The 17,382-nt window shown below is 41.7% G+C and overlaps 1 protein-coding gene across 1 annotated transcript in view; it reads left to right on the top strand.

Moving 5' to 3' along the window:
• LOC127581617 (CUB and sushi domain-containing protein 1-like) overlaps nt 1–17,382 on the top strand; it is a 1,418,367-nt gene that overhangs the window by 1,072,850 nt on the left and 328,135 nt on the right. Inside the window, 3 exon segments of the mRNA XM_052036133.1 lie at nt 70–257; nt 7,959–8,147; nt 10,230–10,346. Of these exon segments, the coding sequence (XP_051892093.1) occupies nt 70–257; nt 7,959–8,147; nt 10,230–10,346 (494 nt within the window).

The following is a 17,382-nucleotide window of genomic DNA, read 5'->3' as shown; positions in this document are numbered from 1 at the left end:
GGTCTTTGTGTACCAATTTCATCACTGGAAGTTACACTACGCAATCTGATATACCCACTCTTTTTCCAGATTTAAAACTGAAGTAAACTATGACACCTTGGAGGTACGAGATGGAAGATCATACTCTTCACCGCTCATAGGACTCTACCATGGTACACAAGTACCCCAGTTTCTGATCAGCACCAGCAACTATCTTTACCTCCTATTCTCTACTGACAAAAGCCACTCAGATGTTGGGTTCCAAATTCGGTTTGAAAGTAAGTTACTTCACACTATATATAGATGTGGGTCCTGAATGGTGAAATGATGACAGCCAGCAGTGCTTCAGAAAAGATGGTGGTCACAGCTGTGGCCCCAGCAGACAATATTGCTTTAATGATCAATTAATGCTTTGGTTTAACCAGGAAAGCATTGCTGTGCCTTGATAATATCCATGAGTATCTACCCTGGTGTGATTTGCATGAGCACACCACAGTATTATCTGTAGGTTTCTTTATTTTTCTGAATACAGAGAAAATGTTCAGCTGTCCCTGTCCAGATACTCTATAATTGCCTGGTTGTGGGAACTGATTATTATAATCCTTGTTAAATCCATTTACATGCAGTTCTGATGAAAGGGAAATAACTGATGAGAATCAATCGCCTATTTAAAGAAAGATGCTGCAGCATTGGAAAGCTTTAGGACACACTCAGTTCCTGGCACAGCTCAAAGTGCTGAGGCCAATTACTGAACTGGATTTGAGAATGGGGAGAGGCAGAAGGTGGGGGGGGAGGGAGGGGAGCAGGCACAAAAATATTGTGAAGGATTAGATTGCAAAAGATATTTAACCTGAATGCAGAAGCAAACTTAACATCCTATGAACTAAATCTTATGCATGTTAAAGATGGGAGAATCATGCAAGAGGACCAACTATAGTCTTCTTATTATAATTTACTACTATAAGAATCCTATAAAATGCCTCTGTGTTTTCTCCGACACTATCGGGTCTTGGCAATCAGCCTAAAAATAACAGGTCATGTTACCTTAAAAATTAGATCATGTACAAATATACAGAACATTACAGCACAGTACAGGACCTTCGGCCCACAATGTTGTGCCGACATTTTATCCTGCTCCAAGATCTATCTAATCCTCGCCTCTCACATGGTCCTCCATTTACCTATCATTCAAGTGCCTATCTAGGAGTCTCTTAAGTGTCCCTGATATATCTGCCTCCGCCACCTCTGCCGGCAGTGTGTTCTATGCACCCACCACTCTCTGTGTAAAATATTTAGCTCTGACATTCCACCTGTACCTTCCTCCAATCACCTTAAAATTATGACCCCTCATGTTAGCCATTTTTGCCCTGGAAAAAAGTCTCTGACTGTCCACTCAATCTATGCCTCGTATCATCTTGTGCACCTCTATCAAGTCACCTCTCATCCTCCTTCACTCCAAAGGAAAAAGCTCTGGCTCGCTCAACCTATCCTCATAATATATGCTCTCCAATCCAGTTAGCATCCTGGTAAATCTCCTCTGCACCCTCTCTAAAGCTTCCACATCCTTTCTATAATGAGGTGACCAGAACTGAACAGAATCCTCCAAGTGTGGTCTAACCAGAGTTCTATAGAGCTGCAACATTACCTTGTGGCTCTTGAACTCAATACCCCGACTAATGAAGGCCAACACAGCAGGCGCCTTCTTAACAACCCTATCAACCTGCATGGCAACCTTGAGGGATCTATGGACGTGGACCCCAAGATCCCTCTGTTCCTCCACACTGCTAAGAGCCCTGCCATTAACCTTGTATTTTGCCTTCAAATTCGATCTTCTGAAGTGTATCACTTCACATTTTTCTTGGTTGAACTCCATCTGCCACCTCTCAGCCCAGCTCTGCATCCTAACAATGTCCTGTTGTAATCTACTGCAACCTTCTACACTATCCACAACACCACCAACCTTCATGCCATCTGCAAACTTACTAACCCACCCTTCCACATGCTCATCCTAGTCATTTATAAAAATCACAAAGAGCAGGGGTCCCAGAACAGATCCCTGCAGGACACCACTGGTCACCGACCTCCAGGCAGAATACTCTCCATCTACAACCACCCTCTGTCTTCTATTGGCAAGCCAATTCTGAATCCACACATCCAAGTTTCCTGGATCCCATTCCTCCTGACTTTCTGAATGAGCTTTCCATGAGGAACCTTATCAAATGCCTTCCTAAAATCCACGTACACCACATCCACTGCTCTACCTTCATCAATGTGCTTTGTCACATCCTCAGAGAATTCAATCAGGCTCGTGAGGCATGAACTGCCCCTCACAAAGCCATGCTGTCTGTCCCTAATCAGACTATGCTTCTCCAAATGCCCATAAATCCTGTCTCTAAGAATCTTCTCCAGTACTTTGCCCACCACTGAAGTAAGACTCACTTGTCTGTAATTCCCAGGGTTTTCTCTACTCCCCTTACTGAACAATAGAACAACATTTGCCACCCTCCAATCATCTGGCACTATGCCTGTAGCCAGTGAGGATGCAAAGATCACTGCCAAAGGCACAGCAATCTCTTCCCTCACTTCCCATAATAACCTTGGATATATCCCATCCAGCCCCACTGATTTATCTATCCTCATGTTTTTCAAAAGTTTCAACACATCCTCTTTCTTCACATCAACATGCTCTAGCATATCAGCCTGTCGTACGCCATCCTTACAAACGTCAAGGTCTCTCTCACTGGTGAATACTGAAGCAAAGTATTCATTAAGGACCTTCCCTACCTCTTCCGACTCCAGGCACATATTTCCTCTTTTATCCCTGATCGGTCCCACTCTCACTCTGGTCATCCTCCTATTCTTCACATATTTGTAGAATGCCTTGGGGTTTTCCTTAATTCTACTCGCCAAGGCCTTTTCATGCCCCCTTCTAGCTCCCCTAAGTCCATTCTTAAGTTCCCTCCTGGCTAGCTTGTAACTCTCCAGAGCCCTGTCTGATCCTTGCTTTCTAAACCTTAGGTAAGCCTCTTTCTTCCTCTTGACAAGATATTCTACGTCTCTTGTCAACCATGATTCCTTCACTCTACCATCCTTACCCTGCCTCAACCCTATCCAGAATCCCATGCAAGTACTCCCTAAACAACCTCCACATTTCCGTTGTGCACTTCCCCCAACACATCTGTTCCCAATTTACGCTCCCAAGTTCCTGCCAAATAGTATCATAACTCCCCCTCCCCCAATTAAAAACTTTCCATATTGTCTGCTCCTATCGCTCTCCAAGGTTATGGTAAAGATCAAGAAGTTATGGTCACTGTCTCCAAAATGCTCTCCCACCAAGATATGATTTCCAGTGGTACAGTGAAAATAAACTACCAGAGCTATTAAATACATTCTTTCATTTTACCACACAAAAAGTCTGCCAGATTGTAGACAAAGCATGCTGCTGAAATTTTAATGTGATGACAATTGTACACAAGTATTATTATTGTTTGGACTGAGGGCAACACTGATTGTGCCATGTTTACACTCTCCATGTGCCCTGAGAAATAGATGGCTGGCTGTCTGGTAACAATTGTTCTTACAGCTTAAAGATACGTTCAAAGGAAAGGTTTAAACGGTTATGGGCCAAACGCTGGCAAAGGGACTAGCTTGGAAGGGCATCTTGGTCGGCATGAACCAGTTAGGCTGAAGGGCCTGTTTCCATGCTGTATAACTCTTTGACTCTGTGACACGTCAATATTGTGTTGAGGGTGAAGTCACAGTCAAACCAACCCAGCAAGGTATGAATGGTGGGCTGAATTCTCCGATGGTTGTCAGTGAACCACTTTGGTTCTCACAACAATCCAGTTGGTACCATCCATAACCATTTATTTCTGGTGTTTCTTGCACCTTATCAAATTTAAAATATAGCTTTTCACAATTTACAATGGTGACTATTTAGTTCATGACCATGGGCTGTGGCTCAAGCTCATAGAACTTCACTTCACCAATGACCATTGTTAAAATTTCGCAGCTGCAACTCAAAATCACCTCTCGTTGTCAATGTGAGGTAATCACCACCCACCCTCACGTGGGGTGAGATGTAGAGATGGTGAACTTGTCTGGTCCTCAGTCAGTGTACTCAGACACACTGAGATTTCAGAATGAGCCTCCACAGCCATCAGGGAAACTAGTTTCTGAGTACAAGCCACAGTATGTAGCCTACCAAACTGAGTGAAAGTGTGGATAAATCACTTTCACTTTTTGACTCTCCTTTGGATAATATCTAAAAGAATCTTGATGCCTCGGTTGACCTGTCTGCTAGAGATTATATAAGAAATACAATGCACAATAATTTTCATTTGATGCAACAAAGTGGTCCTTTTTTGCAGAATATGAATATCCTCCCAGACCCAGCCTCCCTCTCCCCTCACCATCCCCGTGATACCAGTGGTTACAAAGTGCTGGAGAGAACTAGATCAGCTACTTGCCTCAGTGAGCCTCCTTATTCATTGTCACTCAGTCTTTTCATTTAAGCTGTTACATGAGACATGAAGAAACTTCCCTGACACGCTGTCTCTGCAGCTGTCACCTTTGGTACCTGATCGCTGTAGTGAATTTCATGTGCTGCATGGCAAGAGACGTGCGTCGTTTGGTCTGTGCCCATCCTTCAGATGAATTGCTTCAGTGAAACAAAAATAATGGACAGCGTCAGATTTGATAACATCATGGCATATCATTCTGATCCCTTCTGCTACCTTGAAAACACACGTCTTTTTAAGAAGCTAATCTCAATGCAGGTTTCAACATAGATATTTATTTTAAATGACTCATATGGAAACAATTCATTTCAGGCCCAAAACTGAGCAGAAATTTAGTTGCATGATGCCATTTTTCAGCATTATTTGTTTGGAAATCTCTTTCTGAGATATTTTTGAAACAAACATGTTAATGGCTGTTTCCCAGTCACTGTGAAAATTTGACCGGGTGCTTGATGGCTTTCAGGTGTCAATCATTGTTACCACTCTGACACTACTTCCAAGTCCGTCATGCACAAGATGACGTCCTTCCTTATGAAATGCCCCTTATCAGGGAAAAGGGAACATGGATCATGTTGTACTTGAGGGCAGCCATGTTTGGACACCCTCCCAATGCAGTGCCAGACTGGGAGCAATGCAGTTAAATAATTACTTCTCTTTATCCTGTCTCCAACCCCGTACTGAACCAGCTGCCCCCTTCACCAATCCTGTTCTGGCCTGCAACAAGCCCAATCTATTTGCCCAGACCCCACAATTCCCTCAACAATTCCCCCCAACTTTATGTCCAAACCCAAAGTGCTTGTCATCTGAATTCTGAACCCAGTCCCAAACAAACAGTCCCAATGTTGTTTCTTTGGCCTTTACTCCTAAACCCCAAGAAACACCAAGTGCTGCACCTGATCCTGCTCGATACCAAATGTTGGGGCTCCGTTGTCACTGCCCATCCCTCCACCACCACTGCAACATCGGTTCTAATCTAATCCCTGAGGGGAGGACTATCGGGTAGGATAATCTTGGTGACAAAAATGTGCCATTGAAGCTTTCCACCAAGCAGTAATATCCAATGTGGTTTTTGGCAGCAACAACTGCACATTTTGACACACTATTTAATAATGATTGCTCTGTAATTTCTGGGCAGTAACATCCTTCCATTGGTAAGAAACACATACTTTGTTTAATATACAAAATGTAATGTAGCAGTAGGCAATAAATTACAAGCAAGCTCCTGTAGAATTTTACCTGAACAATCAAGGAATACGAATCTTCTGTTCAAAATTATGTTTTAATAAAGAAATAATTTAAAAGAACAGGAAATGATATTGTTAAAGAAAATCTTTTTCTTTCAGTGCCATTGTGCCTATCACAAGACCTTATCCACATGAAGAATAAAGGTGCCTCAAAGATTCTGTTCTTGCAGTCATAATTTAAATCAAGACAAATAATTACCTTTAATCGCAATAAAGCGCAGAATGAGCTTATATGGATTCGTATCCAATCTCCTTTGTATACAGGATTTTAAAGGCTATAATGAACATAACCATTTAAATTGGCAATAAAGCAAACACAGGGAATAGACAATAACAGGAGAGAGAGTCACACAACATAGTCTAGAATAACGTGCTGTAAGAGCAACAAATGCTGGACTTGTCCTCTCAATAAATTTAAATAACGCAAAAGTAAAACCATGCAGATGCTGGAAGTCTGAAATCAAATGCTGGAACTACACAGCAGGTCAGGCAGCATCGGTGGAGAGGTAAACTAAGTTAACGTTTGAAGACCTCACAGTTGAACTGGGACAAGTTGCTGCAAGGGGGAGGGGAGGTAGTCCATGATGGCATGTGTGGGCAGTAGATCCTGAATGACTGAAGGAAATAATAAACACTATTGAATATCAAAAGGTATATCAACTCACTGACAACTTATTATCCCATTCTCCTGCAGCAATTCAGAGAACACTGCATAATGAAAGTGAAATTCTAAGCCAGAATTGAATTTTAAAGGAACTGTGTTCTTTTAACCAATAATAATGTGACCCCCCCCCCCCCCCCCACCCCCAATGATCATAGAATTAAGCACCTGGAACCATGCACCAAGAAATTAATTTGCACAGTGCAGATCTTTTCACTTCATTAGTGAAGTAATTTTGCTTCACTTAGAAAATTCAAATTCAGAAAATTCAACCATTGTTTGCTTATAATGACACCAAAGTAGGCCGTTCAGCCAGTTCCAGCTCACAAAAGAACAATCCCATCAGCCTTATTCATCCCTCCTTATTTCCTTGTAGCCCTGCAAGTTATTCTCTCTCACATGTCCATCAACTTCTAAGCAACCTTAACAGATGAGTTGCAGTACTCTTTAACCTATCAGCAAGTCTTCAGGCTGTGGGAGAAAACTGGAGCACCTGGTGGAAACCAGGAGCAGCCAAGGTCAGGATCCAATCTCGGTCCCTGGAGCTGTGAGGCAGCAGTGCTAACTACTCCCCTGTCACCACCCTTGCCATCCTGCTATGACTTCTGTATCTGGAGCACATTGGCTGATGTTATTCCCCATAAAGCAGTCCTTTTGGAACATTTTATTGGGCATTCCCAGGACAACTATGTTCTGGAGACCAGCTCCTGAGTGTACCACCTACGTAAAACTTCCCCCAACTTGACCCAATCCCCAGCTCAATACCCCCAATCTCCTCTGAACTGCAGTATACCCCTCCCAACCCCGTGAATCCCCATCTCTCCACTCCAGTCTACCTTCTGGCCTCCAACCCCTTGTTACCATCCAACACCATTGCCACTGCAATCCCTGCTCCCCACTACCACAACATTGCCACTACAGTACTTCCCCTCACATGTGAAAAAGTGCCAGTGATCCCTCCCATCATTCTCAGTTGCAAATGAATTTCATGTGTTCTTTGTCCCACTGCATCTGTGCCCTTTCAGCTGTTATTGCAGCAGATCACACTTTATCCCAACTTATGAATGAAAACAAGGACAAATCATCAGCCAAATTTATGAAACCTGTTTCAAAAGATCACAGCATGAGTATATTTTAATTTTACTTACATAGAGCAATTTGTGAATGTAAGCATAAAGACTTAGGACTGTAATTTCATCATGGAATTAATAAAATATAAAAGTTCCTATAAATGAAAGATATTTATGATACTGTTCTGTAGGCAGTCTACTATTTTCAGATAGAATCCTTCTCCAGCAGTTTGGAATCCACAGAACTCTTCAAACTTTGCTTTGCTGTGCTTTGGAGTCATTCTCTTTTCTCAAAAACTAAAGATGTGCTTTGTTTACAGATAGTTTGTTGTCCTTCTCAAAATGAAATAGTATTTGAATAGTTTAATTCTACTATTATTGTATAGTGATAATGAGTCCACCTGTGTAATGACAGAACGTCAAATTAATTGGATTGGTTTTTTATCAATAACCTCCTTATCTGGTTCATTCATTACATTTTCAGGTGTTAAACTACAATCTGATTCTTGTTTGGATCCTGGAATTCCTGTAAATGGTCTGCGCCATGGAAATCTCTTCTATATTGGATCTTCTGTGACCTTTGGTTGTGACCCAGGGTACACCCTAAGTGATGATGAAGCGCTTGTTTGTGAACCCAATTACCAATGGAGCCGAGCTTTGCCCAGCTGTGAAGGTATTTCTTGAACTTTCAGAGTTGTAGTGCACAGTATGGGTTAGAATCTCAGCAAGCACTTCCGTGAGGGGTCTTACTGTCATTCTTGGCTGGTTGCTTGGGAAGAGAGAACAAAGTGAACGCAGGAGAGAGTTCTTAGAAGATAGAACATAGCACACTGCAGCACAGTACAGGCCCTTCAGCCCATGATGTTGTGCCAACATTTTATCCTGCTCTAAGATCTATCTAACCCTTCCCTCCCACATAGCCCCCTATTTTTTCTATCATTCATGTGTCTATTTAAGAGTCTCTTATATGTCCCTAATGTTTCTGCCCCCACAATCTCTGCAGGCAGTGTGTTCCATGTACCCACCACACTCTGTGTTAAAAACTTACCCCTGACATATGTCTTCCTCCAATCACCTTAAAATTTTGTCCCCTGGTGTTAGCCATTGTCGCACTGGGAAAAAGTCTCTGACTGTCCACTTGATCTATGCCTCTTATCATCTTGTAAATTCTTGGGCTGTAAATTTCACCACTTGCAAAAATCAAGGAGTGGTATTGATGGCATGGAAACAAATATTCGAAGATAACACTCTTTCCTCTACCTATTGGATGACGTATATAATCAGCTGGGGATCTGATTATGAGAGGTGGTTAGGGGAGAGGAGTGGAAGATTTGAATATTGGGAATTCAGGTGACTCTTTTGGAAAACTTTGTGATTCCTAGTTAAAAATTCTATCATGTAAAGTAATTTAAAGAAATAGGGATCAAGCAGTGAGTCGTTTTTGAGCTAATACTCTCCAGTTCTTTGTGCTGATATGTGTACATTACACAAGGTGAGGAGAGAACTTTGAAAGGCATTTTCCACATCTCCAGGGCATCCTCTGGGGAGCTATTTATGGCTTTGGCATTATCAGAGACATTGCATTTCTTTTTGGTTTTAATGAAATGGCTCTTCTAGCAGGTAGGGGGGAAATTGAGTAATTTTATTCCATGCTCTGATAAGATTTTTACTTTGAAATCGGTTCCATTCAAACTAAGCAGCTCTTCATATATTGAAAAACATGATGATGCTGGAGGAACTCAGCAGACCACGCAGCATCCGTGGAGAAAAGCAGGCGGTCAATGTTTCGGGTCAGGACCCTTCTTCAGGACTGAGGAGAGGGAAAGCCCAATATGTAGGAGGGAAAAGCAGAGCAGTGATTGGTAGACAAAAGAGGGGAGGCGGGGTGGGCACAAGGTGGTGATAGGTAGATGCAGGTAAGAGACAGTGAATGGCAGGTGCGGGGGAGGTTTTAAGTAACCCCACCCCCTCCACACCCACCATGCTTCTTTTCTTACCTTTCCTAGCCTTTCTTTTTTCTACATGCCGCCCCCCCCCCCACATTTTACCTCCTTACCTTTGACCCATCCCCTGGTGGATCTGCTCTCCCCTTCTCCCCCACACCAGCCTATCACTGTCGCTTACCTGAATCTTCCCCTTTTCTTATCTTCAGTCCTGGAGAAGGGTCCTGACTCGAAGCGTTGACCGCCTGCTTTTCTCCACGGATGCTGCCTGGCCTGCTCAGTTCCTCCAGCATCGTTGTGTTTTTCACCTGGATTCCAGCATCTGCGGTCCTTTGCTTCTCTAGCTCTTCATAAATTGCTCACCTTGAGTCCTCCTTGTCGTTTATCACCACCAAATTCTGAAAAGAACCTTTTAAACAATATATAAAGATTAGTTATAAACAGTGGATGCTAGTGAGTTGATGATGTCAAAAATATTATGTATTTTTTGAATGTTTGGTGTTGAACAAATAATTTATGTTCAATGACTCAGTAATTTTACTCACATTACTTGTTTATACCCAATGTAACAATAACTTAAATTTGATCCACCAGTAAGCCTTTGTTAGAAAACCTTTCCCATAGGAAGTGTTAGCTTGCATGTAATTGAAAATCTGATTAAATCTTAAACTGACGAATTGTTCCAGTGAGGTTATTGTATAAATGCAGTAAAGAATACCCCATCGGATATCATTTTCACAGTTCAAAGCATCTATGAAGAGTTAAGTTCGTAATTAAGGAGCACTGTGAACTTGTTTCTCTTTATGGTTTAGCTTTGTGTGGAGGCTACATTCGTGGATCAAGTGGAACCATCCTGTCTCCTGGCTTTCCTGACTTTTATCGGAATTCTCTGAATTGCACCTGGACAGTGGAGACATCACATGGCAAAGGTAATATTTGCATACTTCCTCACGAAAATGTTTGTAATTTGACACTGATGCCCATTTTACAAAGCACCATCCTGCAGGATATTGGAAATGACCATTGTTGTTACTGTAACTTGAATGATAAGCTTGTTTCGATGCGATATCTTTGCTGTTTTATTTTATCAGAATGCTTATTGTTATTGGTATTGGTTTATTATTGTCACTTATACTGAAGTACAGTGAAAACCTTGTCTTGCATACTGATTGTACAGGTCAATTCATTACATAGTGCAGTTACATTGAGTTGGTACAGAGTGCATTGAGGAAGTACAGGTAAAGACAATAACAGTACAGAGTAAAGTGTCACAGCTACAGAGAAAGTGCAGTGCAGGTAGACAATAAGGTGCAAAGAGTCCATCTCATCATATAAGGGAACCATTCAGTAGTCTTATCACCGTGGGATAGAAGCTGTCCTTGAGCCTGGCGGTATGTGCCCTCAGGCTCCTGTCTCTTCTTCCTGATGGAAGAGGAGAGAAGCGAGAATGACCCGGGTGGGTGGGGTCTTTGATTATGCTGGCTGCTTCGCCAAGGCAGCTAAAAGTATAGCTAGAGTCCATGGAGGGGAGGCTGGTTTCCATGATGTGTTGTGCTGTGTTCACAACTCTCTGCAGTTTCTTGAGGTCCTGAGCAGAGCAGTTGCCATACCAAGCCGTAATGCATCCAGGTAGGATGTTTTCTATGGTGCATCGATAAAAGTTAGTGACTGTCAAAGGAGACATACCGAATTTCTTTAGCCTCCTGAGGAAGTAGAGGTGCTGATGAGCTTTCTTGGCTGTGGCATCTATATGATTTAACCAGGACAGCCTATTGGTGGAACTCGAAGCTCTCAACCCTCTCGACCTCAGCACCGTTGATGTAGACAGGTGCATGTACACCACCCCCTTTCCTGAAGTCAATGACCAGCTCTTTTGTTTTGTTGACATTGAGGGAAAGGTTGTTGTCATGACACCATGCCACTAGGCTTTCTATCTTCTTCCCGTACTCCGACTCATCGTTGTTTGAGATATAGCCTACTACGGAGGTATCATCTGCAAACAACACTATTTTAGCTTTAACTGGAGGCTGGATGCCATGTGACAAATGGTCTTTTATGCAGCAAAGTACACCAAAACTCTGATAAACCACCACACCTGAAACTTTGACGGTACTGGACTGGCAGATTTTCCAGAGCATTGGACACATTCTTAAAACACTTTTTTTTGGATGTTATACAGTGTAATAATACATTTTCCAGCAAGCACAGTAAGTTGAAAGGGAGTGCGAGGAATGGGATCTTGGTTGGTTTTAGGAGAGTGTAGGAAATGGGAGCCCCAGTGAGTCAGAAGGGAGGGTGGGAAGCAGGGTCTGGTGAGTTGGAAGTGAGCATAGGAATTGAGGCCTCACTGAGTGAAAAGAAGCGAGGGAATTGGAGCTCTGGTGAGTCGGAATGTACTGCGGGAACCAGGGCCCCAGTGAGTCAGAAGGGAGGGTGGCAAACATTACCTGGTGATCTTGATGCCGAACGATAGGGATTAATGGGGTTCCACAAGGATTGGTGCTGAGTATGTATGATTTGGACGAAAATGAAGGTGGGCGAATCAGTAAGTTTGCAGATGGCACAAAAGTTGGTGGAGTAGTGGACAGTGAGAAAGGTCATCAAAGGATTCAGCAGGATACAGACCAGTTGGAAATGTGGGCAGAGAAATAGTAGATGGCAAATAATCCAGAGAACTGTGAGATGTTACACTTTAGGAGGTCAAATGCAAGAGGAAAGTACACAGTAAAAGATCCTTGGAAGCATTAATGTGCAAAGGGATCTTGGGGTGCAAGTTCATAGCTCCCTGAAAGTGGCAACACAAGTAGATTGGGTATAAAGAAGGTGTATGGAATAGATTAGATTAGATTGGATATTTATTTACTAGTCACAGGTACATCAAAACACACAGTGAAATACGTCTTTTTGCGTTGTTAAGAATGTGCTGGGGGCAGCCCGCAAGTGTCACCACTTTTCCGGCGCCAACGTAACATGCCCGCAGCTCCTAACCCTATGTCTTTGGAATGCGGGAGGAAACCAGAGCACCCGGAGGAAACCCACGCAGACACGGGGAGAATGTACAAACTCCTTACAGGCAGCAGCGGGAATTGAACCCAGGTTACTGGTGCTGTAATAGCATTACGCTAACCGCTGTGCTACCGTGCCTCCATTGGTCGGGATATTGAGTATAAAAGTCGGGAAGTCATGTTGCAGTTGTATAAAACTTTGGTTCAGCCACATTTGGAATACTGTGTGCAGTTCTGGTTGCTGCATTACGAGAAAGATGTGGATGCTTTGGAGAGGGTGCAGAAGAGGTTCGCCAGGATGTTGACTAGATTAGGGAGTATTAGCTATAAGGAGAGTGTGGACAAACTTGGATTGTTTTCTCTGGAGCATTGAAGGCTGAGGGGCGCCCTGTTAGAAGTATATAAAATTATGAGAGGCATAGATGGGGTAGGTAGTGAGATTCTTTTTCATATGGTGGAAATTTCAAATGCTAGAAGGCATAGCTTTGAGATGAGAGGGGAAGGTTTAAAGGAGAGTTTTGAGGCAATTATTTGAGAATATTAGTAGCTTGGAACATGCTGCCAGAGGAAGTGGTGGAAGCAAATACAATAGCAGTGTTTAAGAGGCATTTGGACAGGCATATGAACAGGCAGGTATTAGATGGATGTAGACCATGTGCAGGCAGGTGGGATTAGTTTGGATTGGCATCATGGTCAGCACAGCCATTGTGGGCCAAAGGGCGTGTTCTTGTACTGTACTGTTCTATGTTCTATGTTCTCTTTTGTCTGAGTGTTCATTTGTCACAGTTTTCTTGAGGGAGCTGTGCATTATTTACTGATTGTCATTTATGCTGGGTGACTGTGGCAGAAGCTATTTTCACCACACGAGAGTAAAATTTTCAGTCATAAATGGCTCTGTCTGAAAGATCAACCTACATTAATGATCTGGCATTTCATGAGCATCATGAGTTCTTTTGTTTCTCTGTATTAAACTTGAATGTAGTTGTGCATATTTCCTGCCTTTAACCATAGGAGATGCAGCTTTCATTAGAGCTTAGAGAAGAAAACCGAGGTAGCAAATATGACCGTGGACCATTTTATCTGTTGTAAAAGCAAACAGCAGGTTAATATTCCTGTTCCTGTTCAAATGATAACAATTGAAGCCTTATCTTGTAATGATGCTTTAAAATATTCCACGCAGCCTACAGTAAATGTTTAGGCTACGGTTGTTTGATATGTGGTGCCAGTGTGGTGGAATTGGCGTAGGATACAATCATGTTATGGAATAGGTCTAAATTAAGCTGCCACTGTGAAGCATATTCCGCTCAGGTAACGTGACCATTTACAGGGAATAAAACAGAAGTCAAGCTACTTATAAATGGGGGGCAACATTGACTTAAAGAACTAGTGGTTTTAATGCCAAGAGCAGAAAAAAGTGTCTTTGAGGGACTAAGAAACATGACTTACACTGGCAACCATATACAGTGTCAGATTGGTTAAGGAGAAAAATGAGAAAGATCCTGCCACAGAAAGTCTCAAGAGAGCTCCATTCAGCTTTGTCTGGTCGAAACTGAACACCTTATTAACTATTGGTCCAAGATTTATTTTGCTTCCTTTGTAGCATTGTTTTCCCTGAATATTTATTGATGTGGAAAGGCATCTTCTGAAAGTGTTTCTGTAACATTGTTGGCAGGTTCTTTCGCTGCTACGCCTACACCATTTATGCGGTAGAATTTAGATTTAGAATACGTTACGTGTGAAATTTTTGCATGTTCTTCAAGTTTACAACATTGCTGGTCTGGGGTTGGAAACTTCTCAAGTTTCAAGCTTCCAACAATACCAAATGTGCACAAGTTGTCCCCGGGTAACACATGGATTCTGTTTACAAAGCCCATAAGCCGATTTTGTCCGAAAGTCAGAAAATATACAACAATCACTTAATATGGTAACGATACCTCCACAGAATAGCATCAAAAGCACATAAGACTGATAAGGAAGAACATTTACTACAAGTAGAGAGAGAGAGAGAGAGGGAAGACTAGTTCTGCTGTTTGTAGAAGCAAATGTATGTATGTATGTAAGACTTTTGAATTGACTGATGTTATGGGAGCTCATTCATATGCAGGGGGTGTCCATAAGTCAGGTATCCAGAATGGGATGACCTGTATTTGCGATCTGTACAGATTGACCGAGATATCAACTTGCCATGAACTGGACCCAGAGGGAAAGGATGGCCAACACAGTCCCTTTGACCCTTTTTATAGTGCTAATGATAACAAACAGAGGTGAAGTCAAAGATCACTTTTGTTTCCTCTGAGGGAGCTGTACTTGATTTATTTACTTTTCCCATGATTGCTGTCAAATACAAACCTGCAAAGTAAATGTGGCCTTAGATCCTGTTCAGATATGTTGAAAGACCAAATCTTGTGCTTGCAGTACATTTTAGCACTCAATAAAATGTAGTTACAGTGGTTTGCAGTGGAGAATTTGTTTTGTTGACTTGATCTTATATTTAAACCTCTTCCTTTGCATCAGAACTTCAGCTTTCGGAGAAGGATTTTTAACATGTTACAATTGCTCTTCATTGGCTATATCAATTGACAAGGAGAAGAGTAATTCAATTTCGTGTCTTTCTGTCTCAAAGCCCTTTGCAGACAATGAAGTTCCTTCAAGGTCATTGTTCTAATCTGGGAGACAAAGTGGAGAATTTCAGCACAGCAAAGTCCTTCAAATTGAAATTACTTAACAACCATGTAATCTTTCTTAAATGTTCGGATAAATATTGAGCAAGAGAAAAAAAAGTAGAGAATTCCTTTGCTCACTTTACACAATTCTGTGCATTGCAGAGCTTTCACTCTACCCTGAGGCACACTCTTAATCACTTCAAGCTCCTTTCTTACATTGCACGGAAGAATCAGTTGTCAATAAAACAATACATTTGGGCAGCTTTAATGGAAAGAGCCATTAAAAATGAACCTGATGTCCTCAGTCAAAATTGAATTGTTGCCATCTGTGCAAAACACATGCATCACTCGCATAAGTCATCATGCAATATCACAGCAGATTCAAACTGCAATCCTGCTCCAACTGGTAGATCTTAGTTGAATAAGATGTTCTTATCTGAGATTTGAATTTAAACCCTGTGAATGAGAATCTAATGCTTGACTGCTGGAGTCACTGGACCATCTCGGATTTATTGAAGTTGGGGTCAATTGCACTACACCTACCGTTATCAGAGATAAAATGGAAGTTCTATCAAAGTTACCATCTGTTCCCAGTTATCATCAAGAGGATCAAGTGTACATGCTTAAAGGTCCATTTTACAGAGTGCTGCCTGCTTCTTCAGAGTCCCCAATGCTCAGTAACGACTATTACAATACAATTACTTCTCGGAATGCCTCTGGGTGAGCAAAGAATATCATTAAGAATTTATTTTGCAGTTAACTGAATACATTATAAGCCCCCTTGCACTGCTCAAGAATTTGTGCACAAGACCGGAAATGTTCCAGAAAAAAGCTACAACACCTTAAATTGAACACTGCAGCCTGGTGAAGAGCTGTTAAAAGCATTGAACCACTGATGGTACTACATCAGAAACTCTACCTCTTTTTGACAAAGAGGAAATTATGTCAATGTGGACTAAAATTATATTGTGCAAGTTCATTAGTTGGACAATATCTTACTGTGGAGGTCAGCACTGTGGCAGCAGAACCAGAAATATCTTGCATCGAAGGTACAGGCGTGGAAGCCTTTCAACCTTTAATTGGATCATAGTTGATATCTGTCTTACCACCTTCTACCTCTTGGTTGGAGGCTCTTAAAAAGTTGCCAAACAAATGATCATCGTCCTTGAATACAGAAAACAGAGTAAGTGAATTGACTCTGACCAAACTTGGTTCATTTCAGTGAATGAGAAAGATGCAGTAACTAGCAATCAAATCATTTGCATTGCCTCAAGGTCGAATGCAATTGTGGTCACATTTAAACATTCCTTAATATAAACATATTTTGATTCATATTCATATTTTCTTCCAGCTCTCAGAGCAATCCCATCAATGCAATTCCCCCACTTATTTCTCAGTAACTAATTTTCTCGCACATCTCCGTAGAAACTCTCCAGATTCTCTTTCCACCCACCTACACCAGGGATAATTTACAACCTGTTATTTTTTTGCAGTATTTTTCTGATTCACTAATGTTCCACTAATGGTTATGATCTGTTTCTACTCTCTTCTTGCAAATTCTTGTGGAATTATTATTCCATCAAAGTAATAGTTTTGATTCAATGGGAAGGAGCTTCCTGGATGATTGATATTGGGTCTCCATCTCATCAGAGATGCAAGATTGCAAAGAAGTTCCAAAGGATGCTTCAGCTCATTCCAACATTTTGCTCTTCATGTTCCTGAATGTAACTCTTACCAGTCGATTCAAGCTTCTGGTGAAGGTCATTCAAGCAATCCATGCGTACACAACCAGTAGTACCATATCACTACTTTTTATCATTTGAAGGAACTCAATTTATAAAAATTCACTTTTAATCAAAACAAAATCATTTATTCTTCTCCTGTCCTCATGCAAAATGCTGAGATGGAAGTCTGGGTCAATGGACCATGAACCAAGCAGGATTTGGGAGTAACATTTTGCCACTCCATTAGGCAAGTATAGATCATTCTGTTTTAAGTATTGAAGAGCAATAATTCTGTTATAGCCATGTCTTCTCAGGGATCTGGTGCCATTTGTTTAAAGTATGTTTGCTCATTGGGTTCTAACAAAAGATTAAAGGTAAATTCAGAAATTATCCATGGTAACATAGTTCTGACTAGATTTCTGAAGGCTGTTCAGCTTCAGACCCATAATTACAATTTGCCACTCACAATGACAGCAGAGTGCCACAGCAGACAGTAGTGCTGTTCCACAGCTCCAGTGACCTGGATTTGATGCTGTCCTCCAATGTTGTCTATGTAAATCTCGCACATTTTCA

Source organism: Pristis pectinata, chromosome 22, assembly GCF_009764475.1.
Source record: "Pristis pectinata isolate sPriPec2 chromosome 22, sPriPec2.1.pri, whole genome shotgun sequence".
Classification (NCBI taxonomy): Eukaryota; Metazoa; Chordata; class Chondrichthyes; order Rhinopristiformes; family Pristidae; genus Pristis; species Pristis pectinata.
Note: the sequence above shows the minus strand (reverse complement) of the source record. Positions and strands in the feature narration are given on the sequence as shown.